The 19,703-nt window shown below is 41.2% G+C and overlaps 1 protein-coding gene across 13 annotated transcripts in view; it reads left to right on the top strand.

The window, feature by feature from the left end:
- Nucleotides 1-19,703, top strand: part of DLG1 (discs large MAGUK scaffold protein 1) — a 213,371-nt gene that overhangs the window by 12,768 nt on the left and 180,900 nt on the right. For all 13 annotated transcript variants that reach the window (XM_004577810.4, XM_058662092.1, XM_004577809.3 and 10 more), the window contains exon 3: nucleotides 331-497. In XM_004577810.4, coding sequence (XP_004577867.2) covers nucleotides 331-497 — 167 coding nt within the window. The remainder of the gene's footprint in view (nucleotides 1-330; nucleotides 498-19,703) is intronic.

The raw sequence follows: 19,703 nt of genomic DNA, 5'->3' as shown, positions 1-19,703 counted from the left end.
TACTACTCATTTGCAGAAATCACACAAATGATGCTCACCAGCTTCTATTAAGAGCCTGTATGTAGGTATTTAAGGTGTTGCAGCAATAATACGTTCAGCAGTTCACAGTAGAGGCAAATTACCAGAGGTTTAAAGTATGAAAAACATTTAGCATTTACATTGTATGCTTAAGATTCTAATATGAGTGTGACATAATGAAATGAAATATATAGGAAGATTGGACTTTACTAGAGTAAAAGTTTTGTTTCTTTGTTGTTATTTTAGCATTGTATACTTTAATTAGAAAATACAAGTACTTTTGCATCTTTCTTTCCTTTTCTTAACTTCTAGATATTCAAGAATTTTATGAAGTGACCTTACTGGATAATCCAAAATGTGTAGATCGTTCCAAGCAGTCTGAACCAATCCAGCCTGTGAATACTTGGGAAATCTCTAGCCTTCCAAGCACTACTGTGACTTCAGAAACTCTGCCAAGCAGCCTTAGTCCTAGTGTAGAGGTAAGATAAGTTTTTCTGAAGCTATTTTTCAGTGATCATTTGGGGAACTACATTTTTCATTACAGTGGACATTTTATGGAAATATAATTTATAATAGAATGTAAAGGATGGAATAAAAATATTTTTGGAAAGAAAGTTCACAATCTGTTGCTCCTGTCTTAATATATTGTGGACAATTTAAGATCTGAAAATACGTGTTCTAGACTCCTGAAAAATACTTACTGTGAGGGGACCTTGCTGAGGTTCTGTCTGTGTGATAGCTAGAATGGAAATTTTACTTTGCCAGGGTTTTCTCTGGTATCTTTTTTAGAGAAAGAATGTGGTTTTGTGGTTCAGGGTCATTTAGCTACCCATTTATTCTAAAGACTGTGTTTATTGACTTGAAGGATTGCCCTTAAAGCTCACTAGAGGTTGTCATTGATGTCTACGTTTTTCTGTATAGTGAAAACCGTCTGGGTTTTCATAACTGTTCAATGTTCTTTTTCTGAGGTGCTGTTCTGTTGCCAGTGAGCTGGATATGGAATTGTAGATGATGAAATGTTTTGTAATGAAGATTCTGCCTGAAAATTATTTGAGAATAATTGCATTTGATTCTAGTCCTTTATACTTAGTACAATGTAATGCCTGAAAAATTCAGTGGAATATAAATCCAAAGAAAAGTAGTGAGTAGCAAGTAGATGGTACTTTAATAATGAAACTGTTTCTGTTTTTTCTTTTATATTAAGTAACAGGATTCTAAGATTTAGGACAGTCACAGCCTGTTTAGTCCCTTACATTAATGTTAAAGGTGAGGAGACTAAGCTGGAAGATTACTTGGCTCAGCTTATTTTGTAGTTTGGGCTAGTCTATTTTTGGAGTCCAGATATCTCAACAGCCAATCCTCAGTTCTTATTAATCCCGATGTGACCTTAGAAGATTGTTTGATGAAATCTTTAAGACTATATTGTGTATGTATCATTTCTTTATGTCTCATTTTTCCCCATCACTTTTTCTTGGATAATTTCCATTCCCATCGGCTTCTTTAGTTAATATATCACTTTTGTCTTTTTTTTTTTATAGTTTATATCTGTGGTTTATATCAAATTTTAAAATGTTTAAATTAGCTACTGCTGTGATTTGAATATATTCCCTCCAAAATTCAAGTTTACCTAGCGTATTTGTGTGAAGGGGTGATTAGGCCGTGAGGGCTACTCCTTTACAAGGATTATGTCCTTGTAAAGGGACTTTGCTCAGGCTAGCTGTTTTGGCTTGCCCTCCTGCATCTTACCCTGCGAGGACACAGCCAAGAATGCCCTTGCTAGGAGAGTCCTGGATCTTGGACTTTTCAGATTCCAGAACTGTGAAGAATACATTTCTCTTCCTTCTAAATTATCCAGGCGTTCTTATAAAAACAGCACAAAATGAACTAAGAGAGTTAAACAGTTTTTCCTTCACATTTATTGTTTTAGACCTAGGTTTAAAACATTATGGGAAAAAAATAGCATGCTAAACCTTAGGAAATTTGGCTTTTAAAATTCACTTACTGGTTTATTCTGTGGTTTGAAATATGATACTTAGCTATGATTATAAACCATAGAGTTCGTACAGTTGATTTGCCTATTTTATAAGACATGTTTAGATACAGGTTGACTCTGTGCAACCAGTAAAAGTAATGTTCATTAAGGTAGAATAACAGGATAGTTTTGTAAGATGTAAGCTTATTTATACATAAATTTCATCATTGAGTAACACTAAAAATGGCATTGGAGGAGACAGCAGTTTTGTTGTTTAAATTTATTTATTTGAAGGGCATTTAGAGAGAGAAGGAGGGATAGAGAGGCAAAGAGAGGGGTCTTTGTCCATTGTTTGCTTCCCAAATTGCTGCAACAGCCAGGGCTGACCAGGCTGAAGTTAGAAGCCGGAACAGTCATACCAGTGTCATGACTGTGTCATCCTTTGCTGCTTTGTCAGGGCATTAGTAGGGAGCTGGATCAGAAGTAGAGCAGCTGGAACTCAGACTGGTGCCTATGTGGGATGCCAACATTGACGGTGGCGGTTTAACTCACTACACCACAGCATTGGCCCCAGGAGTGGGCATTTGGTCCAGTGGTTAAGACACTCCTTGCATTACCTGCATCCTATATTGAAGTGCCTAGTCTAGTCCTAGCTTCTTTGTTTCCATTCCTGCTTCCTGCTAATATATATCCGGTAAGTAGCAGGTAATGGCTCAAGTACTTGGTTCCCTCCACCCATGAGGAAAATTTGGCAATGGACCTGAGGAGGAAAATTGTGCCTCTGCCTTTCCATATAAAACTAAAAATACACAAATAGAAATGTGTTGGAAACATTTCTGCTTTTATTTATTCAAGGTATATTTATTGTTTTAACGAAAAATTCAGAGTTAGAAGGGGAGACAGATCTTCCATCTGCTGGTTCACCCCTCAAATGGCCACAGCTTACAAAGCTGTACCAAGCTAAATCCAGGAGTTTCTTTCCAGTTTCCCACATGAATGGCAGGGGCCCAGATATTTGGGCCACCTGCTTCTGTTTTCGTGGGCACATAAAAAGGAAGCTAGGTTGTAGGTGGAATAGTTTGGACTTGAATTGGCATCCATATGGTTTGCCAGAGTTGTAGGCAGCAGCTTAACTTACAATACCACAATGCCAGCACCACACTTTCTAACTTTTATAATTTTTAACTTTTTATGAATTTTGAATAAAATTTTTCCTAGCATGATCAAAAGCTACAAGATAAAATATTGCAAGTGAAGACTTTGTACAGTTTCTTTGTAGACTTTGTAGAATGTCTATTTTTGAAGAAACAAATGATAAAGAAGAAAGTTTGTGAAATATGAGCAATTGAAAATTATGTGGAAAATAGAATCAAAAGATATGTTAATTTGGTGTAGAAAATTGCATTCTGCATTTGAGGGACCTTCAGAAAGTTTTTATGAAAAGTAAATGTATTAAACTTACTCTTAAAATTACAACAGAGTAAATCTATATTTTAATTGTGTTTTTCCATGAATTTTTAAAAGATTTATTAATTTTTATTGAAAAGTCATATTTACAGAGAGAGGAGAGACAGAAAGGTTTTCCTTCTGCTGGTTCACTCCCAAGTGGTCACAGTGGCTGAACTGAGCTGATCTGAAACCAGGAGCCAGGAGCCTCCTCGTGGTCTGCCATGTGGTTGTAGGGTCCCAAGGCTTTGGGCCATCTTTTACTGCTTTCCCAGGCCACAAGGAGGGAGCTATATGGGAAGTGGTCCAACTGTATACAAACCAGTGTCCATATGGGATCCTGGCACATTGAAGGTGAAGACTTTGGCTGCTAGGCTGTTACACTGGGCCCTTCTACATTCATATGTTTGAGCATGTTTTATGGTACATATTTACCCAAATTATTAAAGATATATTGTATTCAGGAATGTTCATTGCAGCATTGTATGTAATGTTAATAACAGCTAAATGATTAGCCGAAGAAATTGGATACACACATTATGGCATAGTCATTTAAAGCAAGATAAAACAGCGGGCATGAAACTATATTCTGTGTTTTCACTGTGGTTGATCCACAGCTTAAAATGGTTCTATTTAACAATTTTTCAACTTTACCATTCTGCAAAAGCAGTAGACATTGAGTGGAAAATCTAGTTTGAAATTTTACTTTTTCTTGGTTAGTAATATGCGTATGATACTCTGCTAATACTGAGCAGCAGCAGCAGCGAGCCACGGCTGCATGGGAGGAAACAACTATATGATCAGTAGGCCAGGTGCATTGCATACATTTGACTTGGTAGTTCTGTGGGTTTTTTTTTTTTTTTTTTTAGGCTTGGCTTATTGGAAGTTAATCCCATCCATCGTAAATTGTAGAACATCTGTATATTGTTAAATGAATTAAGGCAAATTGCATATCAGGGCGTATGGTATGACTATATAAAAAGAAAAACTAAGTATGTCTGGAAAAATATGAAATTACTTCATAAACATTGAAGAATGAAATTTAAAAAGGTAAAATTATTTGGCACAGACTTTTCAGTTTTTACATTTTTTTTTTAAGATTTATTTTTGTTGGAAAGACAGATATACAGAGAGAAAGATCTTTTGTCTTTTGGTTCACTCCCAAAGAGGCTAGGGCTGAGCCAGAGGAACTTCCTCCAGGTCTCCTATGCTGGTGCAGGGTCCTAAGGCTTTGGGCCGTCCTCTACTACTTTCCCAGGCCATGAGCAGGGAGCTGGATGGGAAGTGGAGCAGCCGGGATGCAAACCAGTGTTCATATGGAATCCCGGTATGTGCAAGTGGAGGATTTATCCACTAGGCTCTCATTCCAGGCCTGCAAAAACAGTTTTTTTAAACCCATGAATGTGTTTTCAGTAGTATGCTTTCTGCATGAACTGTTTGAATTCTGTTCAAACATTTCTTCTGCTTTCAGTAGTATTCTTGTTTCAGTTGTACCTGAAGCGACCTTTTTTCAGCCCTTCAGAGTTCATCTTTGGGGGAGGGCTATTTTTTGACTGAATAACTTAGGGAAGTGTCTCCATTACCTTTCTCTTTGTAGTTTAATGTTTTGAAATAATCTGTTTGCTTTCATTTTAAGTAGAATTCTAGGAAGTATGGTTTCAATATTCCTAATCTGAAAGTGGAAATTCCATATGCACTTAAATCAGAGTTTTAGAATGGAGCATTTTGAATTTCAGATTTTCTGATTAGAGATGTTCATTTGATAAAGATGTTGTAAATATTCTGAAATCTTAAAAATGCTGAAGTTTCTGATCCTATGCATTTTATTTTATTTTTTTTTATTTTTTATTTTTTTAAAGATTTTAGTATTATTGGAAAGCCGGATATACAGAGAGGAGGAGAGACAGAGAGGAAGATCCTCCATCCGACAATTCACTCCCCAAGTGAGCCACAACGGGCCGGTTCTGTGCCAATCCAATGCCGGGACCAAGAACCTCTTCCGGGTCTCCCACTTGGGTGCAGGGTCCCAATGCATTGGGCCATCCTTGACTGATCTCCCAGGCCACAAGCAGGGAGCTGGATGGGAAGTGGAGCTGCCGGGATTAGAACCGGCGGCCATATGGGATCCCGGGGCTTTCAAGGCGAGGACTTTAGCCTCTAGGCCATGCCGCCGGGCCCGATCCTATGCATTTTAAGTAAGAGATATTTGTAGTGCTGTTAACACTTATATTTAATCTGCTAGATTTAATTTGAGGTCCTATAAACATTGGCTTTAAACGAAAAGTATATGCATTAACTTAAACTCTTGTAGTACTGTTACAATATCTCTTTTTCTAAGTTTTTTAAAATTATTTTTATTTTTAATTTAGAATTATGTGGTACAATTTTGTGTAGGCTGGGATTCCCCCTCAAACTCCCACCCACATCAGATTTTTCCCATTTTATTACAATAGTGTAGTCCTTCATAAGGAATCATAATTCTATCAGTCTCTTATTTAAGTGTACCCCGACATTGTTGGTACAGACAGTGTCAGACAGTCCAGCATCCCATTGTCTACACATGTTTCATTAGGAATCCATCTTTTGTCTGGATGCAGGGATGCATATTCCATTATACTTACTTGTCGGCAACGCCCGCATCGCCGCGTACCCCGAGCCGAGCGGAGGGGCTAGGGTTACAAACAGACAACACACAAGACAACACAAGACAACACGCAGTGGGTCACTCTTGTACACAGAATGCCAACTTTATTTGGGGTCCGCCTGCATCTTATAGTCTGCTTAGTCCCTCCCAGTATTATCCCAATGGTCAAGCAACACCTTAGCCCCCTGGGGCATCTTAACAAAAGGGAAGTAAGGAAGAGGGAACTTGCAGTCAAGCCAGGGGCTAAATGCATTAGGCCAAGATTTCCCACTGTGTTACCTCTTAGAAACAAGCTAAGCTGTGGAGTTAACCTTTGGGAGACCGGGGCCTACATGTCTCCCTTTTTTTCTTTTTTAATGGACGCCTGTCTTAGGTTGTCCAGCAGTCAGTTAATGCCTTACCCGTCATGGGGAGCCCCACCCGGGGCATGTGGGATCCCTGTCTTAGGTTGGTCATCAGCTCTGCCAGATCTTACCCGTCTCTGGCTGCCCATAACACTTGCTCAACCAAACTTGAGTGCTAGGGTTTTCCACAGCTAAAGCCATCATGGTTTGTCAAATGATGACCTGCTCCCGGGCTTGTTGCCTGAGTAGGCTGCAGAGAAGAGGAGACAGTACTGCAATCATGGCCACGACCATCAATCCCAAGGCTATAACTCCGTTCCATTCCTTTAACATCCATGCTGCCAGTCTAATGCCATTAGAACAACTTTCTCTGACATGAGGGGTACCCAGGTCTTAACAATGTACAAGTATTGTTGAAAACATTAACATTTAACAATCTCATAGTGCTAAGATGTTACATGTATACAAGACAGTTTTACCAGGAACCAGAGACCCTAAATGCCTATCATCCCATCTGGCTGTTACATTTCCAAACAGAAAAATGGGCCCCAAAAGTTTTTAGGGAAAAGTGGCGGCGTCATCCGTTCTTAACTACTTCCCGCTGAAAGGGGGCGCCGTGGGGAAACAGCAGCAATAGGGGGTCCATGTAGTAGTTCCTGATAGAAGGCAGAAGTCGTCAGGTGTTTGTTGTACATCATGGCACTTGAAAGGCTTCTCTGTTGAAGTCCTGAGTAGTAAGTCCATTTGAATACATTTGAAACTATTCAGCTGAACAGGCTTTGTAGGTCCTGAGAAAACAGAAACAGACATGCCTCTCCAAAAGCTTAGTTGTGTATCCATACATTATTTTCAAAAGGAGTTAGCTTAGCAATTCACATTTAAGAATATTTTCATCTATAAGCCAATTAAGATAGACTACATAGCTTGCCACATAAACATGTACATCAGGTAACACATATATGATAGTAAATCGGGGAGCAGCTGGAGATCTGCGTTTCCCATGGGCAGGATAGCAGGAAGTTGCACCACTGCTGCCAGGGTCTCCTCCTCCCAATGGGCTTTATCCTGCAAGAACATCATTAGGAGTGGGATCATGCTGAGTTGGAGCCAAGGAGATTTGTCGTGTAAGTCTCTCAGGAACCCATCTCGTTGTTTCTTCATCCTGGGGAAAAACAAACGGAGCCTCGTCCCCACGTTAGTACTGGATCTGGCCCCCTCCATTTATTTGTGGCCAGATCTTTCCATTTTACTTGGCCTTTATTCTCATTAACAGGGCGAAGCCAATGGCGCTCTGCAGGAGCAATATCATTAGTGACAGTTAAAAAATTTAACACATAGATGGCAGATGCCAGTAGGGAATGGGGTGAGCTGCAATGCTCAGCAACATGCCCCTTCTTTATTTTTTCTAGATAAACTTTAAGGGTGCGGTTGGCACGTTCAACAATGGCTTGACCCTGAGGATTATAAGGGATGCATGTTTTGTGAGTTATATTAAAATCTTGGCAGAACTTCTCAAAACCCTGGCTAACATAGGCCGGTCCATTATTGGTCTTAATTTGTTTGGGGACCCCCATATAGGCAAAGGCCTGTAAACAATGGGCTTTAACATCTTTTAATTTCTCTCCTGAATGGGTGGAGGCATGTATTACATGGGAATAGGTATCAACTGAAACATGCACATATTGAAGTTTTCCAAAGGAAGGGACATGGGTAACATCCATTTGCCACACATGATTGGGCAATAACCCTCTGGGATTAACCCCTAGGGATGGGACAGAACAATATTGAGCGCAGACTTCACAATTGGTGACAATCTGGGTGGCTTGTTCTCTAGTCACCTTAGCATGTAATTTCAGGGAAGCTGCATTGAGATGGAACCTTTTATGAAGGCGCACTGCCTGTTCATAAGGGTCCATGGTCAGGGATATGTGCAACACCTGAGTCAGCGCATCTGCCCGTGCATTACCCTCGCTTAGGGGGCCAGGCAAGGAGGTATATGCTCTTATATGCCCAACAAATAAGGGACAAGTGCGCTGCCAAATCTGCTGCTGTAATTGTAAAAGAAGCAAATAAACTGAGGAGGTCGGGGCTATATAGGCCGTGGTTTCTAAAGGTAAAATAACATGAGCCACATAGCAGCTATCTGTGTATAAATTCAGGGGCTCATTATGATAAATTTGAAGGGCAAAAAGAACAGCAGCTATTTCAGCAGCTTGAGCTGATTTGTGAGAGATGGAAACAGCCTGTTCTTCATGTCCAGAAACTATAGCAGCCTTGCCTTTAGCTGACCCATCAGTAAAAACCACACGGGCTCCTAATACAGGTTGTTGTCTAATTATTTTTGGAAAAACAACCGGATGTCTTTTAAAAAACTGTACTAAGGGATGGGAAGGATAATGATTAATTAACTGAGAAGAAACTGTGGCACAAAAGACAGACCAATCATCAATATTATTCTGCAACCATGCCACCTGTTGGGAATCATAGGGGAAGGAGATGAAATCAGGATATTTTCCAAAAATTTTCAGGCTGATCTTACATGCCTTGTACAACAGAGATATAACAGCAGTGGGATAGGATTGCACGATTTGTCCAGTGGATGCTGGGGAGTGGACCCAAAATATAGGTCCAGTCTGCCAAAACACTGCTGTAGGCGCATGATTGGAAGGAAAGACCAACAACCGCATTGGTGCCTTATAATCCACATAATTAACATGAACATTATGAATGGCCTGCTGGACTAACTGCAGACATTCCCTGCCTTCTTTGGACAATTGTCTGGGTGAGGAAGGATCTGGATCACCTTTAAGAATATCAAAAAGGGGCTTGAATTGCCCAGTGGAAATATGCAAAATTGGTCGGATCCAATTAATATCACCCAACAAACTCTGCAGATCATTCAAAGTCTTCACATCACTTAATCTGATGGTCAAATTCTGAGGGGTGACACCAGTTGGTAAAAGTTGAAGGCCTAAATACTGATAAGGAAAATCTGTCTGAATTTTATCCGGGGCAGCAATCAACCCAGCCATGGCTAAAGCCTGATAAATACATTGTGCTGCTGAGGACAGAATGGAACGGGTTTCAGCCGCGATCAAAAGATCATCCATATAATGGATTAAATAAATATTTGGAAATTGTGATCTAATTCCTTTTAAGGCCTTATCCACATATATCTGACAAATGGTAGGGCTGTTCATCATTCCCTGAGGGAGCACGACCCAGTGGAAACGTTGGGAAGGGGCCTTTAAATTGATGGACGGTAAGGTAAAGGTAAAACGTGGAGCATCTTCCCGGTGCAAGGGAATGGAGAAAAAGCAGTCTTTTAAATCTAACACAAGCATATGCCAATCTTTTGGTATTCCCACAGGAGATGGCAAACCAGGTTGTGTGGCTCCCATAGGGGCCATGACGGCATTTACTGCACGTAAATCTTGTAAAAGCCTCCATTTATTATTTTTCTTTTTAATAACAAAAATTGGGGTGTTCCAGGGAGAGGTGGATGGAACAATATGTCCAGCCTCAAGCTGCTCCTTTACCAATTCAATTGCAGCCTCTAACTTTTTGCTTGAAAGGGACCATTGTTCAACCCAAACTGGTTCATCTGTTTTCCATGTTAATTTGATGGGTTCCACTAACTGAGGAGGCTGCTCTACAATGGCCCCTGCGAAAAATGTCCTAGCCCTGTCCTATCCCCTGGGCTACGAACTTCAATCTTTTTATCACTGACTGGTTGGGGGTCACCTTGAAGATGTCTGCCCAAACCTTTTCCAGGAAAATATCCCTGTCTATTAAGCATATTTGGCACAGGCTGAGAGGTCAATACAACATTCATGGCACTCAATAAATCTCGTCCCCACAGATTGATGGGAATATGTGGTAAGACATACGGTTGGAAAACTCCTGAATGCCCCTCTTGATCCTTCCACCTTAACAACCTGGCGCTTTTCTGTGGCTGAGAAGTTCCTATCCCTTGGAGAACGGTTGGGGTGGCCTCTAATGGCCAGGAACTTGGCCACTGTGCCTGGGATATAACTGTACTGTCAGCCCCAGTATCAAGTAAACCTGTGAATTTTCTCCCTTCTATCTCTAACTGTAAGGTGGGTTGGGTTTGCATGTCGGAGACCCAACATGCCAAGGGGCCAGAATCTCCAAACCCTCCTTGTCTATCTCTCTTAAGAATGGGGTTGTCAGTTGGAACCTTGGGGATCAAGATCAGCTGGGCAAATCTAGCTCCTGGTGGAATGATAATAGTGCCTTTGGCTGATTCTGCCATGACTTCTGTTTCTGCGGGGGTATCCTCATCTATCACCCCTGGGAGTACTCTGATTCCATGCATAGTAGCACTACTTCCTAGGATCAGGCCCAAGGTATTCTTAGGTAAGGGGCCCCTGACTCCTGTTTTTATCCGTTGGGACCCCAGGAGCGGGGTCAATACCTCTCCGGAGGTGGCACAGAGGTCCAGTCCTGCGCTACCTGGTGTTGCTCTGAGGAGGGTTGAAATTTCGGTGTCCCTTGCTGTGGGAGAGGGATTCTGAAAGGAGTCGGTGCTGTTCCAGAAGCTACAGGTGTCTGCTAGGCTCCGTACACCTGAGGTTGGGGGGCCCGGAGCAGGCCCCTGACCCCGTTTCCCAATAGGGGATTGCCTTGGGCATCATATCTGGACCTACAATCACTGTCCCAATGATAGCCTCTACAGCATCTCTGACAAAGACCTGGAGCCGGCAGGGATTGTGGGTGTGACCTTCCTTGTCGGGGGTCATTGGGACATTGTTTTTTAAAATGTCCCGGCTGTCCACATGCAAAACAGGCTTTAGGATATGCCCTAGGCTGGGGCTGAGGGCGTTGAACAGCAGCTGCTATTACTTGCCCAAGGGCATGAGTAGTGTCAATATGCCTGCAAATTTTCAGATAATCATGCAGGGACTTATCTATGGGACCTGAGAGCATCCTGGCAATATTTATTAGCATTCTCAAAGGCTATATGCTTAATTACTGGCATAGCCGGTTCCACATTACCAAAGATCTTAGTAGCAACCTGCATAATATGGTCCACAAATTTTTGAAAAGGTTCTGTGGGGCCTTGCAAGACCTTGGAAAGCTGGTCTCCTGTATTAGCGTTAGGTAAGGCCTTCCAGGCTCCAAGGGCTGCATTTGCTATCTGTGCATAAACTCCTAGATCATAATTAACTTGTTGGATGCCCTCAAAAGGTCCAGTGCCAGTAAGCATTTCAAGGCTTCGATCTGCATGTCCCCCAGCCGCGTTTTGCTCAGCAAAAAATCTGCACCTATCTTGAAAGTCCCCTCTCCATAGGAGGAAGTCGCCACCATCGAGAGCTGAGCGGCACAATTGCATCCAATCACTAGGAGTAAGATTCAAACCCGAAAAGGATTCTAGGAGTGCAAGAGTAAAGGGCGCCTGAGCACCACAATATTTAACAGCCTGCTTTACATTTTTTAGATCTTTGAATTGAAGGGGCTGATGCTCCTGGCGGGGGGGGGGGGGGGGGAACCTCCTCGAACTGGGACCTCTATTACAGGGAAGCATTGAACCCCGCCCACCGGCTGATCGGTGGCGCCATCACTCCATGGCCACCGCGGGGGGTAATCATTAGGTGAATAGCCCGCAGCTTCCTTCTCAGGAGAAGCAGTAGGGGTCACAAAATTAGGGGCACGTGGCGATAGCTTTTTTTTTTTTTTTTTTTCATTTTATTGTATTGTTGTTGACAATCTTTACATAGTTAACTATAGTTGAAGGAAAAACAAGAAAAAGAAAGAAAGAAAAAAAGGTTCAGGGGGATAGGGAGGTGGGCAATACTATTATGTCCATATTGTTTCCATCATGTATCTGAGGTAAAGGGGGATATTGAGGGAGAAGCCCCACCCGGTTTCCTGCCCACCCCAAGTCCCGGATGTGGGGCATGCTCTGAGATATGTGCTCAAGTGGAGTTGATAGTTCTCCAGTTATGAGTCACTGCCAGTTTCGCTCGATGAGGTGGTCCACTGATTGATATGGTCCATCATGAAGTCTCCATTTGTCCCATATTTCGCTGCCAACATGTAGCTGAGATGAATGATTGTCCTATTCTGTCTTCTGTCTTTTCTTGGTTAGAATTCTGAGTCCAGCAGTTCAAGTGGGGAGATCTCCAAAGATACTTTGAGGTATTCCCAGATTAGTTTCTTGTATGTTCCTGCAAGCACAGGGCCCGGCACAGTCCATCACCCTGATCAGCTGGTGGTTGCAATTGCTGTGTTGGTTCTGTTTTCAGTCCCGAGTTGCACTGGAACCAATGGGTGTTGCAGTCCAGTCTGGTTCGGCCCTTACATCAACCAGTGGGAGCTGCAGCCTAGTTGGGGCGACCCACAATAACCCCCACCAGACCGCCCCCTACCCTGGTTTGCCAGTATGTGTAGCAGAAGACCAATCTGTCCCCCATCCCATTTGGCTCTGGTACTTGTCAATGGGTATTAAAGCTTAGTTTTATCTAACCAACTCAACCATCCAGCCCTCACAGATATTGTTGAGTACCTCTCTATCTAGCCATCCCAGCCCCCGTCCTAGTTTTCATGCCCTCCCACGGGAATAGTGACCCAAGAAGGGGGAACCCACTTTTTCCCTCCCAGGTCTCTCTGTCCCGGTTTATGCGCTCTTTATGTGGTCCTGTGATTTGACTCGACAGAATTAGTCCCCAGTGCCAGCTTCTGTGGCGATAGCTTTGAACTGGACAATTTACTAGAGGAACGTTCACCTATTCCTGCCTTCTTTAGCTTTCTTTTTTTTTTTTTTTTTTTTTTTTTTAAAGATTTACTTTATTTTTATTACAAAGTCAGATGAACTGAGAGGAGGAGAGACAGAGAGGAAGTGGAGTTGTCAGGATTAGAACCAGCAGCCATATGGGATCAAGGCGAGGACCTTAGCCACTAGGCCACGCTGCGGAGCCCTAGCTTTCTTTTAATGTCCCTAATTTCCCGCTTTAAGAAAGCCTTCTCCTCATCTCTTTTGTCCTCACTCTCTTCCGAGGAAGAGGCCTCACTTTCCTCTAAAGAAGAGGCCTCACTCTCCTGTAAAGAAGAGGCCTCACTCGGGGTGGCCTCACTCGGGGTGGCCTCACTCGAGGTGGCCTCACTGGAGGCTTCCATGGACCGTAGAACCTCCCTCTTCTGGATTTCTTCAAAAGTAGTCTGCACCTCTCTTAGCTGTTTCTTAACTTTCATTTTATCAGTAAATAATGAATCACGGACTAAGCGCCACAAGGAAAAGTTGGCAATGGGGAAATTATCTGGGTCTTTTTGTAAGCAGGATTGTAAATTGGCCTTAACCTGTTCCCAATCGGGGATACTCAAGTTGCCTGAAACAATAAACCAAGGACTACTAGATTAAATGGCTCTAACAAAATTTCTAATCATCCTAGTTTTAACTGGCGTCCCCAGTTGATGTAGAAGTTGTTCCAGCTCAGTGGCCAATTTATCCTGGGAGAAGGCAGAACCCATTTTGTTGTCCTTTTCACAGGATAAATTAAACACCAAGACCTAACTATACTTCAAAATAAATCTACCTGACTATACTTCAAAATAAATCTAAACCCTGACTAAATTTCAAAATAAAACTAAAACCTGACTTTATATCAAAATAAAACTCCCTCTCCTACCAGTTTAGGAGAGACTTACAATACGTCCCATTTACCTGAATCAGCTGGCCAGCCTCCCGGGACGACCCTTCACCGCATCTTCTCTTTCTCGATCTCGGTGGGAACCTCCATTTGTCGGCAACGCCCACATCGCCGCGTACCCCGAGCCGAGCGGAGGGGCTAGGGTTACAAACAGACAACACATAAGACAACACAAGACAACACGCAGCGGGTCACTCTTGTACACAGAATGCCAACTTTATTTGGGGTCCGCCTGCATCTTATAGTCTGCTTAGTCCCTCCCAGTATTATCCCAATGGTCAAGCAACACCTTAGCCCCCCTGGGGCATCTTAACAAAAGGGAAGTAAGGAAGAGGGAACTTGCAGTCAAGCCAGGGGCTAAATGCATTAGGCCAAGATTTCCCACTGTGTTACCTCTTAGAAACAAGCTAAGCTGTGGAGTTAACCCTTGGGAGACCGGGGCCTACACTTACTGGGGTCTATCATATACAGATGTGGAGGTATACTGGTACTGTTACAATTTCTAAACACAAAGGTACACAAGTCACAAATGAATGGCTTGATGGATTACTACTTTGAGAATAAATTAGTCAAGAAAAGGAATGTAGAATGACACCTAAAGGGTTCTGGAATTAGAGTGGTGAGGATTGCATAGCTCTGAATACACCCAGAACTGCTAAATTAAGTTTAAAATTTGTTGATTTTTATGGTCTGTGCATTGTACCTTAGTTAAGACATGGGCCAATACCCTAGAAGTCTCTGTATCTTTACTTGTTAGTACCTACTCCTTTCTCATGAAATTCTGATCGTTTTGATTTATAACATCCTAGATGAGTTTTGCCTATTTTTAAATTGTAAAAATGATTTACAATATGTACCATGTTAATTGGCTGAGGCCAGCTCCAGCTGAGTTCGGAACTCGAGAAGGGCGCGTGGAGTAGGCGTAGAGAGACAAGAAGTGGACTGCTACAACTTCATGGTCATAATGGACAATGCAAGAAAGCTGTGCCCTTTATACAGAAGCAGTCACAAACTCTGGCACAGACTTTTACGTCACGGTCAAGTGGGTGTTTCCAAGGATAATTCTGCCGTTTGTTTCACCTTAAAGCAGGCTGTTATCCATCCTGACCCTGTGGTCAGGAAGTTCTCAATAGATGGTGCATATTATTTAGTAACACATTCCTACTACAATCCTCATTCTACGACTTAATCTTGAATCAGTTAAGGGAGGAAAAATTGAGATGATCAGTGGTGAGTGGGGCAGCAGGGACAGCATGAATTGTAAAAGGCCCTTTCGCCAGTCAGCAAATCAACTTCCAAGCTGACATTGATAGTAAAAACCAACTCCACAGCTGCAAACAATGCCTAAATAGATTACAGAATTCTCATTAGGGTGTTCATGCAAAGAGGGGTGGAATTGCCTTGATGTGGTTGCAGAGACATCCCTTGGCCTTGCCTAGTGGCAGGGGGTGTGAGCTCCTAGGGCCTTGTCAGCAGGGGAGCTGCTCTCCTCACATCTTCCTGTCCTCCATACCCACTGCACAGACCCGGCATCTTATCTAGCTTTTTTTTTTTCTAATATTTATGTATTTTATCCATGTAATTGAATTTGTCCCCAATCCTTGCTTCTTTGTCCAGTGCTGTATAATAAACCGTAATGTATCTATCCATTTTACTATTGGTAGATAATTGAGTTGTTTCCGGTTTGGTGTTAGTGCTGCTTTGAATGTTATTTTGCAATCAGTTTGGCTGCAGCAGGAAATACATATTCACTAAACTGTGAAAAAATGACACAGTGAAAACCACAGGATTTTTAAGGAAAATTGGCTTTCTATGCAAAATTTTGTGAGTGCTATGTTAAAATAGAAACCTAATAAAAGTAATAAATAGCACAATTTTTTATATGTGATAAATGAGTAAGAAATATATAATGCTACAGTAGGTATGATATTTTACCTTTGAAAAATTCAAGTTTGTTTATTGAAGTTGTGTCATAGTTTCAGCTTGTGAATTACTTTGTAATGCTAGCAGGAAGAATTACCTGAAGTTGGATACAAATATGTAACATCAGTTGTAGCAGGCTGTGGTCATAAAATCAGTGAACAAAGGAGTTAGTAAATGTTTGAAGTTTGTGTTCTGTTGATTCCTATGTGGCTTATTTTACTGCACCTTTTTTTTTTTTTGCTGTGACCTGCTACTTCTTGTGGACAATATTCTCCATAAGCAAATGTGAAATTTGTGTCATGGTCAGATTGTTCCATAATATATCAATCACAGTGGAATAGATAGTAATTTTTCTTTAACTTTCATTTTTTATTTGAAAAGGAGAGACAGAGTGGTCTTCCTCTCATTAGTTAACTTCCCAGATGCCCATAATAGCCAGGAAGGACTGTGTCACGCTAAAGCCAGGAACCAAAACTCCATTCAGATTTCCTGTGGGCATGGCAGAGTGGCTGCTATTTGCACCCTCATCTGCTGTCACCCAGGTGTGCTTTAGCAGGAGGCATAGAGTAGCTGAGGCCCAGCCACTCTTGATGTGGAATGTACACAGCCCAAGCAGCCTCTCCTAACTGTTGTGTCGGATTCCCACCTGCAAGTGCTCGTTTTCAGTTACAGCAATACTTTTTTTTGGGTACATCTATACATACTCTTCAGTGGCATGTTGAATTTTAGTTCATAATGCCAAGAGTTTTGCAAAATGACATCATGTATTTTAATAATCATCATCAGTATGTGAAGTTGGATGTTTTACATCCATGGCAGCACTTAACTTTTACCAAATGTTTTTATTTATTAAATCATTCCAGTAGGTGTGTAGAGGTACTTCATATTGTTTCATTGCATTTTCTTTATCATTAAAAAGGTAACTACTGAGTACTTCTTCATATGTTAATTGTTCATTTTGCATATGTTGAAATATCAAAATTTTTGTTTTTGTCTTAATGATTTGAATATGCATACATTACAAATACATATGTGTATATTTGTTGGATGTGTGTATGTTTTTCATTACATGTTTTCATGATTATGAGTTCTTGGGCCCAATGCCTTGGCATGGCAGGCCGGGCCACCTCCTGCAGTGCCATCCCATCCAAGTGCCAGTTTGTGTTCTGAGTGTTCCATTTATGATCCTCCCTCTCTAAGTACCTGGGAAAGTAAAGGAGCATGGCTGAGGGCTTGTGTGCCTGCGCCCAGGCTGGAGACCTCGAGGAAGCTCCTAGCTTCCGACAGCGTAGCTCTAGCCATTGCAGCCATTGGGGCAGTGACCAGTAGATCCATCAGTTACTAACATGTTTTCCAATTCTAACATATTGTTATTAGTGAGAAAATTCTGTTTTGCTCTTTATACTTACCTCTGTAATCCACACTGCAGTTTTAGAGTTTCACATGAATCAGCCTTTCAGTCTGTTAAATTCTTGCCACTGTGGTCTAAGCAGCCTTCATAGTTTGACTAGGTTATTTTAATAACCTCTTTAATTGAAATGTCTGTATTTACTATATCCCATTTCAAATTTATCACAACATTACCTCCAAAATTACCTTTATAAAATGAAAATCAGGTGATTATCTTTTAATGGCTTTCCATTCCTCTCAGAATGAAGGGGGAAATCCCTGTTGAAGCTCAGAACTCCTAAACTAGTGGCCCTGCCTGGTTTTTGCTTTTTCTGTTTTGAGGGATCTTTTTGTCTTTAATCACTATTTTCTCTTGCCTCAGGATCCCCACATAATAGTTCCTTTGCACAGAAGATTCTTTCTACCTCATTTTGCCAGCAGTGTCTCATCTCAGTTTAAATGTTAGTGCATTCATTCATTTATTTAATCAAATATCTTGTGTTAAAGAAGATACTTAAAGCAAAGATTTCTGTCCTCCTGAAGCTTACATTCTAGTGGGGAAGCAGATAATAAATAATAAATCATGTGGAATATTACAAGATGGTAAATGATAGGGTGGAAGAGCAGAAAAGGGCTCAGGAGTGCCAGATTAGGGGAGTACTTTGGAGTTCTTAATAGTGTATTCATGATAGGTCTCCAGGAAAAGATGGTATTTCTATGGAGTTGGAAGTCGCTGTGACTTTTTGGGAGAGAAGCCGATCAGAGACACCAGGACAGGAGCCAGCATTTGGCTCGGTGGTTTAGTGGCTGTTTAGATGCCTGTATCTCTTGTTGGAAAGCCTGGTTCGAGTCTCTGGCTCCTCTGTTTCCAGGCCAGCATCCTGCTGGTTTGCATCTTGAGAAGCAACAAATAATGGCCCAGCACTGGGTATTGCAGAACTTTGGAGTGTGAACTTGTAGAGAGAGAGAGTGAGTCTCTTTACTGTCTCTCTGCCTTTCAAATAAAAATAGAATGAAATTAAAAAGACCCTAAGAAAGAAGTGAAAATAGGAGAATAGTAGGATAGCTGATATGACTAAAGCAAAGCAAAGATCAATGGGAGATGAGATCAATCTATGGAAAACAGGGGCAGGTCAAGTGAAGCCATTGCAAGGTTTTGGAGCCATCGAAAAAATTGGACTGTACTAAGAGACTATTTAAACAGTTTAGTTAAAGGTGAGTGTTGGGCTGAACTAAAATGGTGATAATGGAAGTGCCAAGTGACTAAATCAGTGGATATTTTGAATGTAGGTAATGAGGATTTGAGCATTGATTGGAAATGAGTTTTCAGAGAAAGGTAAAATTCAGTACAAGAGATTCAAGGCCCCTTTGGTATAAAGCCTTCGTTTTCTTCTCAGTTAAAGTCAGAATGTTTAGCACTTTATCCTTCTGCTTGATACTCTTAATCTGAATTTTGGACACCTTGTCCTTCCCGAATTCTTAACTGTCTCCTCATCTTAGGCAACTGGTCTTTGCTTTCTGATTTCCTCCTACAAATGGGAAACTTTTCCAGGTAGTAATAGGGCCTAGTCTTTCAGGGATCACTGTTTTTGCAATCCCTGTATCCATGACTTCAGTGTTTTTGTCCTTTTTTTTAGTTGTTTAAGGTGAGAGAGTCAATTTCTGTATAGAAAGCCATTTAAATGGTTTCTAGAATACTGTTAATTGTCTTACATGTCTGCCTATTATTAGATGGGAATTTACTATACCAAAAGAAATAGAGTCTTTCTAGAGTTGTTCATATTTCAGGGTGATCTCTAAATCATTCTGAGGGGAATGCATTAGCTTGAAATGTTGTCAATGTTAGTTTAGATGTTACAGGAGTTGGTTTGATAAAAATTATCATTCTTCAACTGAACTTAAACTGTGGTCATGTAACAAAGTGGAGCAATCTACCATGGGGGAAGGGTGTGGGGAGAGGAGGGGGAAATCCCTGTACCTATGAAACCAATACAATGTAATTAATGAATTAAAAAAAAAAACAGAAAAAAAATTATCATTCTTAGGTATGACCTTAAAAACCTTTAAATGTTAGATGTTATATACATGCTTTTATCAAAGAGTTTAAATTTATTAAAAGGTAATATAGTAAATGGTTACATAAGAAATCTGTAAAAACTTACCTACTGTCTTATTGGTAAGGCAGTTGACTTACCAATAAATAAATGGTATCAGTAGTGATTTGGGGCAAGTGATCCAATGACACTTACCAGTATCCCAAAGTTTCTATGCACTTATAGTAAATAGATTAGGTGATT

The sequence above is a fragment of the Ochotona princeps genome, chromosome 3 (genome assembly GCF_030435755.1).
Source record: "Ochotona princeps isolate mOchPri1 chromosome 3, mOchPri1.hap1, whole genome shotgun sequence".
Lineage (NCBI taxonomy): Eukaryota > Metazoa > Chordata > Mammalia > Lagomorpha > Ochotonidae > Ochotona > Ochotona princeps.
Note: the sequence above shows the minus strand (reverse complement) of the source record. Positions and strands in the feature narration are given on the sequence as shown.